Below are 13,904 nucleotides of genomic sequence, written 5' to 3' on the forward strand. Positions count from 1 at the left end.
CCTGGGCCCGGCGGTGCTCTCTCCGCGCGGTGGGGGGGTTCACATTACATCTGAGCCGGGGGTGTTGGTGTCCCTGGGGGGTGGGTTCTGGTCCTTGCTCCTGAGCGCTGGGCCCCGCCAAATTTCCAACTGTGGCCGAGCCTGGTCGGGCCATATTTACAACACCCCTTGTGGGCCCTCTTTTTTCCCCGGGGTTCCCCCCTCCTGGGCGGGGGCGGCGGGCCCCTGCCTTGCTCCTCCCTGGACCAACCGTGGGCCGGGCGGATGGCTGCCTGGAGCGCGGAGCGGGTCTCCCTTGGGGGGTCCTGGCTCGTACCTGGGGTTGGGGCGGGGGGATGCCCAGAACTCCTGGGTGGTGGTGGGGTGCTCGTCTGGGGCTGTGGGCGTCCCTCTCCGGTGGGGCCCTGCGTTGGGTTCTCCCGGCGCGGTGGGGGGGCTGTTCTCCTGGTTGGGCTGGGGCGGCCCTCTCTTTCCCTCCGTGCCTCCCTGCTCTCTGGCTCTGGGGGCCTTGCGGCGGTCCTGCTGGCCCTGGCCTGGGTGGCGGGCTTGGTCGCCCGGGCGGCGGTTGTTCCCTGCCTGTTTCCGTGTGGCGTGGGGGGGATTCCGGCTGCCGCTGCTGCTGCGGTGGGGGTCTTGGGGTGGGGATGGCTGGGCGCTCTCCCTTCTTCTTTACACATTCCACCATCCATTTCAGAAGAACATGAGCACTCACCTGAGCACGGGTGTTGGCTCACCTTTGCACTGGCGGTTTGCGTGACTGAATGACTGAAATGTTTCACACTAGTTGGTTTTAAGGCATAAGTATGCGTGTGAGCACTATCTGTTTTGTGTACATATCGACAGATGGACATTTTTGCAGCTAGCAGGTGTGTTTGACACTTGGGTGTGTGTGTGGACAGGCTCCGCCCTTTTTGTACTGCATTTGAGCCTTACCATGGTGATTAACAACCAGTAAACTTGTTGCTTTATGCTGCTTCATGGTCTTATCCCCCTTCCCCTCCTACTATCACCCTCCTTCCCCCCCTCTCTCTAACATCCCTCTCTCTTCTTCCCCTCTTTCCTTTTCCGTCCGGTCCAACACCAAAGATCTTCAAACATGTTTGAAATTAATAAAGTTTGGCCTCAATTACAAAAGGGCTTTATTCAGACATACCTTTGGTTTGTCTGAAGATTAATAACCCCTCTTGTTAAAGTAAAATATGTCCAACACAAGAGGCCCTCAGCTCTCATCTGTTTGCCCAGCTGTTGGACAGGACAAGGTTAAAAAAAAAAAAAAAAAAAAAAAGTTTCAGAGATCAGACTTTGAATATCGTAGTTCAGGTGTGAATTGTGGCATGTGGCAGACGAACAGAGACGGAGCAGAAGAAAAAGAGAATGGCAGGTCAGAGTAATAACGCTCCGTAGTGCAGGGAATACAGCACCAACGATACTTTGCACTGAGCGAGGCTCCGTGTGCCACATAAGACTAAGGTGGGTCATTGTCAATGAGAGTCAGGAGAGCAACGTCCGGGAACTGCGCACTGGGACGGCTGGGAGATGTAGTGAGCCAACAGTCAGGGGATGGTTCTCACTAGTGACCAGAGGGGGAGACAGAGCTCTAAGCCCTGACTCTATATCTCAGATAAAATACACAAAAAACATAGAAATTTAAATTCATTTATAAGGGTTTAAAATAATGTCGTTTTTCCCAAAAATTTGACACTAAAAGACACTAAAACCTTGTGTCTTTTCTGTTTAAAAAAAATCAACTTTTTTGATGAGAAGAGAAATTTGGCACAGTTATTTTTACCCTTTTGTGTGTCCTCTGCAGCCCTCAAAGTCTTAAACCTTAACCAACCTTGATGAAAAAGCTAATGGACTGTTTGATTAGACGCTTTGATACATGTGACTGACTTCACTCAAGTAGTGTCTTTCTCTCAAGGGGAAACCAATTTGTAATTGATGAATCAGCTATCAACAATTTCCTCACATTCATACATCAAGGGTAGTGGCGTTTCTGCTCAATAGCAGTGCTCGCACAACTTTTGTGTTTCATGGAAATGGGTGTGTGTGCAAGACTCAGCAGAGAGGCTTTATTCAATGGCTTGACAGCATCAATCTTTAAAGTATATGGAGTTTAAAAGATATCTTCGTGCACAGTACAGAGTTCTCTTAACTATGTTCCGCTATGCTAACAGTGATTCAACAGTTTCCTCCACTGCTCCAGATTCAATATTCTGCCCAAGTTTTGGTAGAAACCTGACCTTTTTCTCATTTAACCCTCGCTAAGGTCATTTTTAGCCAGACAAAGCTGTGGTAAAACTCTTTGTATCTCCACCATCCACTGCTGGCAAACCACTCAAACGAGATCAAAGCTGGAACAGCTGCACTGACAAAATGTCAGGCATTAAGTGGAACTAATCATTGAATTTGGCTTTGATCACAACTGTGTGTGTAGAGAATCCAGCAGAGTTTGATCCAGTTTGTATGAAAACGTATTTGCCCGCAACTGGCAAATTTCTGCCTACCTCAAACGAGTTTATCCCATTATGACTTTATTATCTTCTAAATCTTTGAAAAGGTTGTCCATTCATAGTGGGATGAAAAAATGCACGTAGTTAAAATTTCTGATCATGTTGCAGGCTTCACTGCATGACTCTAACATCCCCATGATCAGCAAAATAAAGGAAACAAAAGTCTCTATTCAAAGGAAATGGAAATCTACACAATAACCAAACATCCGGGTTGTTTTTCTCAACAGGATTACCTGTTTGAATGAATGATTAATAGATGCTTGATATGTGGACGCAGTATTTATTGGGAAGGCACTTAAGCAGGGCAAAAAGCATTAATCCTGTAATCCTGTAACACAGTCTCACCTCTTAGTTTTTTTATTGACTCTTAATTGAGGGCAGATGCAGGGAGAAATAAATTGGTTTACAGCCCTGTCAGCACTGAGTTTGCTGAAAAATATCCTCCAATGATTTCAAAACATCGATAAAAGAAGGATTTTGTTTGGATACAAGACTGAGAGAGATTTTTTCCATTTGCTACAGCAGGCATTGATTCTGTTATGGTCACAAAAGACGTGTGAACAAATTACTATCTTGTTGCACTTGGTTTGGCATCACCCTGATAAAGACAGAAATATGGCCAATAAGGTTTTTCCTTATTTGAGTTTATTTGATTTAAGAAGCTTTAAGTTTTAAAAACAATTACAAAACAGAGCAGTTACGTAAGTCTTAACCCTTGTGGTACCTTAGATGACCCCCCCCCCCCCCCCCTTACATTGACATGTTCTCCCTACCATGACAAAGGTGGATAAAGGTGGAAAGATTTCATGTAATCCATGGACACCAGTAAAGATCACAAATCATTGAAGAAAAAAGGTTCAGAGCACTGTCTAGTGGGTCTAGATGACCCAACTCCCAATGTTAAAGTGCCTAGGATAGCACAAGGGATAAAAACGACTGCCTTTATATTTGACCTTCATCGTCAGAAAAATTCCACAAGAACATGTTAAAAACACAATTTTAATGGGAGTGGGTCTTTAATAATGTCTATCTGTGTTTTGTCTTTTAAACTATTATTTTCTTAAATCTCATAGATATTTCTGCTCCTGGAAAGGGGTTATGGATTTTGAGCCCTGTCCACAATATGTACCTGTGGTAGTCAGCATAAGCTAACAGAGTTTAAAAGCAATGGGTTGAATGGCCCATAAGATGATTATCATCAAATCTGAAGACATCTCTTAACCTGCCTTTTGCTGGACTGAAGTTTTCAGCTGTGTCTATGATGCAGAAAGAAGAGAAAATCACAAAAACGATACTGTCAATATACTGTTTGATGTTACGTGTCTGTATAAACAAAGGCGGAGCCTCCTGCCCCGTGTTCTTCATTGGGGGCGGCCTCATGGCTACCGGAAAGGTGACAAAGTGTCTGAAGTCTGTTTATTACTGGCTAATATCTAATATTCTGAGAAAAATATAATTCAGGGAAAATATACTGATACATTAAAAAAAAAAAAAACAATAAATAATCGATCCTCTCCTATCGTAATCGTAATAAAGATTTTGAGGGCTCCAGCTTATCTCACGTCTCACAGTTTGCGCAGCTGCGCTGTGTCCTGCACGTCTGTTTTTCATCTAGTAATAAAGAGAAAGCACATTTCTATGTCTTTTGCTGCAGCTATGCATATATCTGTGTTACCTTTTCACCAGTACAGAGTTCCCTCGTTTATTGCAGGAGTTGCGTTCTAAAAATAACTGTGATCGGTGAAATCGACGGAGTCTGATTACACACGTTTATGGCAGTGAAACTCCTCACTGCCTAAATACACTTTTCTCACACAGACATGAACATTTTCACACTTTTCTCTTGTTTAAATTCTCAAACCTTCATAGATATGAGGTCCAGGATCTTAGAATGAAAACAAATATTGGATTGATCACAGATTTCTGTTCTGAAGAGCTCAGCATTTCTGTATAGGAGACACGGCATGGACTGAGATTGACAGGGTCTCCAGCCAATCAGGACACAGAACAGTGTTCGCCGTTTAAAAAAGGCAGCATAATCTCTCTAATAGAATGAGCTAAACTGGGAAAGATGAACTGCAACATAGAAAGGGAAGACTGTCTTCTGTTCTGTTCGACAGGGATTTTAAAGAGTTTCAGGTTGGAGCACAGACTGCAGAAGGGGGAATAAAATGTCATCGAGTGTCCAGTTTAAAAAAATAAAAACATGGGTCTTTGATGAGCCAAAAATGGTTACTTAAAAAATGTTTCCTCACAAGAGATTGGAAAATTCCTGCTTGTGAGTATATAGAGCTGTTTATTTAAGCAGCACCATATGTTTAGGTTGAATGAGCGGTAGCAGTAGCCGTCCTATGGAGAATTCTACTAGTATCAAGCTAGCGGACTTTCGTTTTATTGATGTTTTGCGTAATTCACTGGAAAAGGAAAGGCATAGAAAATCGATCTCTAATTTTATGAATAAATTATTGATCTATCAAGCTTGTATCAATTCAGATCGATTAATCCATTTTATAAACGCAGTAGTCTACCCAGCTACTATTGGGTGAAGGTGGGGTTCACTCTAGACAGCTTGCCAGTCTTTCACGGAGACAGACAACCACACACACTGAAAGGACAATGTAGTCACTGTCTGTCTTTCATAGTTAACCTATACGTTTTTTTGAACAGTGGGAGGAGGGAGGAAAACCTACATACAGTATTTGTGGGGAGAACATCTAAACTCACACAGAAAGGACCTAGCCAGGATTACAACCCCCTTACTGTGAGGCAAGAGCACCAACCACTGCATTATTGTGCAGCTACTACAAAGTAGGGGTTCAATGGATCACGGTTGATCTGTGGTCCATGCGGATCACTAGCCACGGTTCGGAACGCACATGCACAGTTGATTGCACTCCCCACCCCGCGCGAATTATTTAAAACAATCGTCTGTTCACACCTAACCCGATTCGCATGTGAAACTTACGTACACCGTCTTTGTTTTAACATGCCTCAAATTTGCCTCACACGCCTCGTGAGGGCTCGAGGCTCGAAAGGGGATTCCAAAAAAACGTGGAGCCAATTGAAAAAAAAACTTGAAGGAAAGATAAGATAAGATATTCCTTTAAGATATCTTATCTTATCTTTCCTTCAAGGGGATTCCAACCTTTGGTTTTCTCAATTATTGTCAAGAAAAAAATCTGCTTTGGCCTTCCGTATGCTTTTTACCACTTTGTTTCATAATGTTGTGAATTTAAAAAAATTGAAAAAAACTTGAAGGAAAGGACACAAAACACAAAAAAGGTTTAGAAATAAAAGTAAATGGACGTATTACTAAGGATCCAGTCACAGTAGCAGATGCCTTCAATAGATTTTTCATTGAATCAGTTTCCTTAATTGCCTGTCATTTCAAATCTAATGATTTGCATGTTTGTCCTATAAATGCCATAGAGCCTATATTTAGCTTAATGACTGTCACTGAAACTGAAGTCTCACAAACAATCAGGTCACTTAAATCAAGCATAACAAAATACATATTTGGTATGGATACTTTTGTGCTCAAAGAACTCAGCTCAACCTTAACATCTCCCTTAACCATTATTCTCAATCAATCCATCTATGAATCAGTATTTCCAAGTGCATGGAAATCATCAGCGGTGATTCCAATCCACAAAAACGGAGACGCCATGTTGCTTTCACATTACAGACCCATCAGTATCATACAGACAGTGTCCAAGATCGCAGAAAAACTTATTGCCCAACAAATTATTTCACACCTCAACAATTCATCTTTTTCTCTTCATCCAATGCAGTTTGGTTTCAGAGCTCAGCACTCAACAGAGTCAGCTAAATGCTTTTTCATAGAAAACATAAAATCTCTATTAGATAAGGGTGGTGTAGTTGGGGCTGTGTGTCTCTGCCTGAAAAAACCCTTTGACACAATAAATCATAAAAAACTACTGACTAAACAGACAGTAGTAAACAGATCTAAACAGATCCACCCTCATTCAAATAGCATCATTACTTTCTCCTGACATGTAATTACAAAAGCCAAGAGGACTAAAGATTAAAACCAATTCACTTTTCTACGCCATTATGTCTCCTGGCTCCTTCTTATGGTGCCAGTGTTTTACATCTTAGCATGAATCACGCGCACTTGGCACGCACAGCACACTCATGGGCTCCCTGCCAGCGCCAGAGCAGCTCAGAGAGAGTGCAGTGGGTCGAGAGAGGATGAGCCAAACGCTGATTACGTGAAGAGAGTTTCTACGTTCTTTGTGGCACATTTTGCTCACAAGGTATCCAACCAGCATCCTCCTCCACACTACCATCTAACTTTATCCACACACCCACACACACGGAGAACCCGAGGCATCACAGATGCGTGGTTGTCATCCCTCTGCAAAACAAGCTCCTGTCACATTATCACATGCATGTCTTGCTTTTTGGTGGATTTGATCTCCCCTTGACTTTGACTATTCCCCGTGGAAAAACGTCCAGAGGTGACATGAAAGAAATAACGAGCGCTTGCCTTGAAATCCCAAGAGGAGAGCGACTCCGGAGATCCACGCAGTGTGTCTCCAGAAGTAAGGCATGCTGTCAGTCCTCGGGTGCAAACCTCCACGCTCTTCCCGGCGATTCTGGGTGTCCAGCGGTAAGTATCCACGGGAGAGAGCGCGGCAGGTGAAGCACAGGAGCAAATCCCAGTCTGAGAGGGGTTGATGGAAAACAACAGAGCAGGAGACTTCTGGAGCTCCTTTCGCTGCTGATGTCACGTGGAGATTAGCGACCCCTACCGAAAGTCTGACGGGTAAGAGAGAGGGTGCGTTTGTGCGCGCCTGCGTTCTCGTCATTGGTGCGTGCTCACGCATGTGTGTGGAAAGAAAGAAAGAAAAGCTGTTTTTAAACTTTTATTGTTCTCAAATTGCACTATACACTGTCAACAAAATAGTCTTTAAAAATTCTACACTAGGGTAGCGATAAAATAGAAATATTTTTACAGAGCTCTGTATCTAATAAAACATAAAAAGAAAAATATTCTATTGTTGGTAAAACTTTTCACCAGTATTATTTCGGTCTTTGTATAGAGACCCCTTACAGTTTCATTCCACGATGAAAAACCAACGGCGAAAAAACAAAACAACACTTTCCATCGTCCATTTTTCCATTACAATGATGCAGAGCCTGTTGTGGCCTATTACTTGGAAGCCCATTCGTCCGTGAAACACAAAGGTACATCTAGGCTGTGTCCGAATTCCCATGTTAATCCCTAAAAAACTACAGTGCAGGACTATTTAGTTCCCTGGATTTTAAAAAATTAAAATCTAAGATCCCCTAGAACACACGATATGAGGAAAACTCGCGATATGCGATATTGGTGATTAATATTGCGATAACGATATAATTTGCGGTATATAAACAAATAGCAAAACAACCAAAAACATCATTTCCATTTCACTGCAACAGTTTAAAAATTATACTCCAAATGACCCCTTGTCAACGTAGGCGGCAAACATCAAACATAAAAGGGCTCATCTGATTGATCAACAACGTAAACGGGTCCTTCCTATTGGTTAAATGCATAAAGGGATTTGTTTCATTTGTTCAATATTTATAGCTGCCACGATTTTGTTTTAGCACATTTAAGGTAACCACTTATTGCGATTTTCGGCATGTTTTGCGGTATGCATATTGCACAGCTTGATGTTGCGATAACGATAAATTTGCGGTATATTATGCAGGCCTAACTAGAACCGAGTCCTGTTCAAAAACCACATGTCCTGGACTGATCAAACCTGAATTAAATTTTGATTTTTATACTAAACTACATATTAAACACGGTTTTGATTTGTGAAAATGTTAAATGGGATCATTTTTGTTGCATTTTACGCAGGGAGAACACCTTATACCAGGTCCTGCTCAATAACCATATAACCTGGACTGTTTAAATCTGGTTTAAATCTATGATTTAGATACAAAACAAATTATTCATAAAATATATTATAGTGTTTTAAATTAAAACCCTTGTGTCATGTATTCTGCTAAATCCTCAACATTTGTCTCAAGGTCATTGAGAAGGTAATTAAGCTCTTTCACAAATTTATCATCAATTGTAGTGAAGATGAAAATCCCACTTTGTCCATTACAGAGTGGAGCATGTTTTTGCTGCTAACAGCCACTTGCTTCCCACCAATATCAGCAAACCTGATGGAGCACCTTCCGGTAATTTGCCAGTTACTCATGTTTTTGTAAGGAAATACCAAATCGGATATTTTAGCAATGTTTTGCTATTGTTGTTTTTTTACAAGACAATGCATCCAGTCTGCAGTGGATCATCATCCCTGTTTTTGTTCCTGGACACTGGATCTTCTGTGTAAGCACATTGATCATTTCTTTTCTTATTGATCCAAACAACATAAAATGAATTGGCATGCTTTTAATATTATTAACAGCTGCTGAGGTCACAGGCCAGAGAGATTTTTTATTTAGATCCCCTAAGTGGCAGCGGTTGAAGAGATGAGAGTAGAACACATCCTATCAGGTTCCTCGCCGGGCAATGTCTGTTTTGGACAGTGTTAGTTCAGTTTTAAACCACTTGTCTTTTTTTTTGTTTAATATCTATTCATTAGGCCTACACAATATATCGCAAATTTATTGTTATTGCGAAAACAGGCTTTGCAACACGCATATTGCAAAGTTGTCAGACTTTGCAACAAATGGTTACCTTAAATGTGCTAAAACTATCTTATGGCAGCTTCAAGACGCCCCAACCTTCAAGCTTCAAGACGCCCCAACCTCGGGTTTTTTTTTCCATCCGCCTCATCGCTGATGGTGCCGTCTTGTCTTCAGCCCTGATTTAATTTGGTAAGTTAAGTATCGTTCATGGTTTATTTTGAATGAATGCTTTAAAAATGCTCTTATACTACCGTAAATGTGGTTTACTGTTGTTTAAACATATGTGTGTTACGATTGTTTTAGAGCTTAATGTGGCAATGTATACATGATGAGTTTGTCATAGCAGACGTATGGCGAGCCAAACCCAAAATGCATATCTGCCCGTAAGTTACGACAGTGATGAGTTTTTTTTTTTTCAGAGGTAGAAATGATCTGTTATGCTGCAATCACACTAAACGTGATCCGCGTGTGAAATTTGCGTTGGAGGCCTCTGTCTGTGGCTAAAGTTTGCTGCTGGAAATTTGTCCAAAAATGTCACTCAAAGCCTCTAACGGTTGTGTGGGAGGAGCTACCGCCAACAGTTTTAAGCCTGGTTGCTACATGGAAGCATTGGGTTTTGAATGCAGCTTTAAGCTTTTATAAATCACTGATCTCCATTATAAAAAAGGTTTTTGTAAAAATAAATTAATCAACCGTGTCGTGTTTAGGTACCGAAATACAGAGTGTTCAGTGTTTCACCTCCAGGTTGAAGCCAAAGCCAGCCAAGTAACTTGTCTCCTGATCAGTTATTTGTCTAGAGCTATTTAAAAAAACAAAAAATGCAATAGGTTGTGTAGTGCAATAAATGTTTTTTGATCAGAATATAATTGAAACATTTTTTAACATTGAAAAATCTCTTTTGGACTTTTTCAGATACTGAACTTCAGAAAGTTCACCAGAAAGTCACCATTTCACTAGAAAAGAGGTGTCAGTGGGTGAGTTTTATACTTATTTAATATATTCATCCTGAACAATTACCATTATTAGATTTATACGGCAGCATGGAAACATTTATGCACATTTTAACTAGCCAAAGGTCTAAATAGAGCTGAAATTATTTACAATTTAACTAAACATATTTAGATTGCAGGCTAAAGGTGGCACAATGGAATGGAGGTGCAAGTTGTGTTCTGTTACTTTGGCACTATGCAGAACTACATATAATACTGCAGTACTACATAGCCAATATTCCAAAGTGTTTCCACTGCCATGTATGTGGAGACACTTTGGAATATTGTCAATAATGTCAATAATTGTCTTTATGACAGTATATTACAATAATAAAATGATGTTGCATTAGCACCATTCCATCATTTGAAACCATGAAAACTCATCTGTCAAGATCTGAAATGGATTTATGTAGAGTAGATGCAGTCAGAGGAAATTGTGCAGTTTTTACATGTTTGTGTAACTTAAAGCTGCCCTTTTCTGAGACCAAGTCCACCAAAACAGACAGGAACTGGCCAGCTTGGTTAGGATTTATGACCTCCAGGTGAATTTCTAATGTGCATAATTCAAAAACGGATAACCCCCCGAATCATAGAAATTTCTTTCAAAATTCTTCACAAATTTTATCCAGTGAAACATTTCTTTACTAAGTTTAAAAAAGATCTGGACATAAACTGTTCATTCTGTCATTCCCCACCAGAAACTGTGCCTCATCTTTTTTGGTTTTGCTCTTTCACTCAACTATTTTGGAAAGATGTGATACATTTTATAAGAACTCATCTATGTGAAGATTATAGATTATTTTACGAGCATATTATTTTTGGATATTTTACACAAGGAAGACTTAATGCAGAAAAAATATATGTAGTTAATTTACTTATAATTATGGCTAAATACTTTTTACACAAGTGTAAATATGCCAACAAAAAAACAGTGTTTTATGTTTTTCAGAAAGAAATGGTATTGTATGTGAACAGTATTAAATCTTCCACTAACAAAAAAGCTGTCAGAACAGTTGAAACATGGTCTCTCCTGAAACTTTAACAGATTCCTTTGCCTTATTATTTTTGTTTTCTTTTTGCATAACCTGTTTTATATGGTTATCATTAGGTTTTTTTGTTCATTCTCATGGCGAACGTGAAGATTGTATTTTGCACACAGTGGAGTTTTGTGTTTGGTATTTTGTATGTGCAAGATATTGTTAAAGTTTATTTTAAAAAAAAACGAACCGGCAAGAAGGAGCCACGGGGGTCCTGCAGCAGGCCATCGGAACCTTAACAAATATTTCATCTCCACCTCACCGTTGCCTTTTTTAAGAAATGACAGCTGGTTTTCCCACATTTATATGTAGTTATGGATCGAAAACAAGAGGAATTTGTTTTAATGTAAATGCGTGTTCCGGCGTCTACAGGAAGTGTCGCCCATAATTCACGCAAAGGCTCATGGGGGCTAGGAAAAAGGTGGATACGGATTTTCTGTTTCGGTGGCACTTCTATTACCATTATTGGTATTTGAGACATTCCTTTGTGTCTCTAGAGATGCAGACAGATTTGTGACCACTTGAGGTGAAGATAAAATATTTCTTAAGGTTCCGATGGCCTGCTGCAGGACCTCCGTGGCTCCTTCTTATTGGTTCATGTTAGCGTCTGTTCAAAATGGGAGGTGGCGGCCTCTCGTCCAATCAGAGCACGAGAAATCATCTGCCTTCCGTTTCATGCAAAGTGCCTTCCTTTTCATTCAAAGTGCCTTCCTTTTCATGTAAAGTCACTTCCGTTTCATGCATACTCCTCTCTCACACGCACATATAAACTCTCCCTCACACGTACATATATACTTGTCTTTCACATACATACATTCTTTAAGAGTGACAATGAGAGTGAGAATGTATGTATGTGTAAAGTAATATATATGCATGCGAGAGAGAGAATATATGGATGTGCAAGTGAGAATATATGTATGCCTAAGAGAATATATGTATGCGAAAGAGAGTATATATGTATGTGCAAGAGAGAATATATGTATGCGTAAGAGAATATATGTATGCGAAAGAGAGTATATATGACTGTGAGAGCAAGAATGTATGAATGTGAATGGTTCAGAATAAATAATGTCTTATACGGCCCCTCATATTCCGGTTTGATTTGTCATTGCATCAGCTAACATTTTCTATTTGCTTACTATCCTTTAATCAACTTTTTTTTCACCCCCCCAGGTTCTGGTAAAGCAAGCGTGTTCAAACAACTGTGGCGTGTTTGTCATAATGGTAAGACCAGAGCTGTTCAAAAACAAACAAATGATTAGAAATGACCATGGTCATTAAATGTTTCCCTTAATAAAGATCAATTCAACATATACCTAACTTTATTACAATGTCAATAATGAAGGGGCACATGTTGCCCTTACCAGTGCTTCCTATGAGAAGGAATAAGACTTGCATAATGAGGGGCACGGGTGAGTGAGATGAAAAGCAATCAGGAGTGATTAGGAAAAAAGACAGGAAGTGAGGTATGGGAAGGGAATTGATTCAAATTACAGCCTTTAATTTTGAAAGAATTTTATTTCTATTTCTATTTACAGTTTTTATTGAAAGGCAGTTTTAAAGTCACTAATTGTTTTTGATAAAATGTTTTGTCCTTTTGCTTTTTGAACTGAAGGGAATTGTCATAGGTTTTAGGCGAGACAGACTCAGACTCTGAAACTCAGAATGATCACACAGGTGAGTGACTTGGTAAGTGGTTTTCATAGCAAGGCAGATGATAAGGTTGTTTTCAGCAGGTTGCTGATCCAGACTGTAACGTGGCTTGTGGCGTGGCTGGAGGTAATACCGCGGCAGATCGGCTCCGAGGTTCTTCGAGGCAGCAGGTGAGTAGCAGATGACTTCCACACGGGTGACCTTCGTTTTGACGAATCCTGAGACAAGGAGACATAAGTTTAGAGCAAGGCAAGGCAAAAGAAAGATAGGCATGAGCAGGCAGACTAGGCGTAGTCACCATTAGGGGTAACAAACTGGCGTCGAACGATGGAGCTGGGTCTCCTTAAGAGCAGCAGGGTTGATGAGGATGAAGTGGTCACAGCTGGTGGAGTCAGGAGCAGAGCAAAGCAGAGGGGGCGGGGCTGCCAGAGGCACCTTGACAGTTTCAACATGAATTATACCATGCTCTGGGTGAAAACTCGATTCTGATTGGCTGCTGTGTGAGCATTAAAAAGTGAAAACAAGAATTAAGGACTAAAAACTGGTTAATATTTATTTATTTTGTAAGTGACCATAGTATATAAAGATATACACCAGGGGTCACCAACCCTGTGCCCGCGAGCACCTTTTTTTCTTTTTTCAGGGCATGTCTGTCAATGCCAACAATATCAATTCTGAGATAGAGGTAGACAAAAAAAAAACAAATATGAAAACAAATATAACTTAAAAAAATAGTCAGTAAAATTAAGGATCTATTACAAAACTTGAAATAAATCAAATAAATTACACAATGTCTGGACATTCTTATGATTCATGTAATGTAAACATTTAGAGAATAGGTTGAGACGGTTGAGTAATCCATTAATGTGAGGTTTCACCTTTAAGAATTTACAAGTATGAATAAAATGCTTTGAAATTACAATCAGTACATTAATCAGAAAGTCCAGATTTTTGTCAAATAATTGTAATCGAATTTTAAATGTATTCCAATTTAAAGGGTTAATGATGATATTTTTGGATTTGAGCCAATTATGAAAAGAAGACCAAAACTCTTTTAC

At 40.3% G+C, this 13,904-nt stretch overlaps 1 protein-coding gene across 1 annotated transcript in view; it reads right to left on the reverse strand.

Moving 5' to 3' along the window:
- Positions 1-7,264, reverse strand: part of LOC110016276 (limbic system-associated membrane protein) — an 828,641-nt gene extending 821,377 nt beyond the window's left edge. The window contains exon 1 of the mRNA XM_023961459.1: positions 7,024-7,264. Within this exon, the coding sequence (XP_023817227.1) occupies positions 7,024-7,087 (64 nt within the window). The 5' untranslated portion in view covers positions 7,088-7,264. The remainder of the gene's footprint in view (positions 1-7,023) is intronic.
- Between the last annotated feature and the right edge of the window lie 6,640 nt (positions 7,265-13,904).

Source organism: Oryzias latipes, chromosome 13, assembly GCF_002234675.1.
Source record: "Oryzias latipes chromosome 13, ASM223467v1".
Taxonomy (NCBI): domain Eukaryota; kingdom Metazoa; phylum Chordata; class Actinopteri; order Beloniformes; family Adrianichthyidae; genus Oryzias; species Oryzias latipes.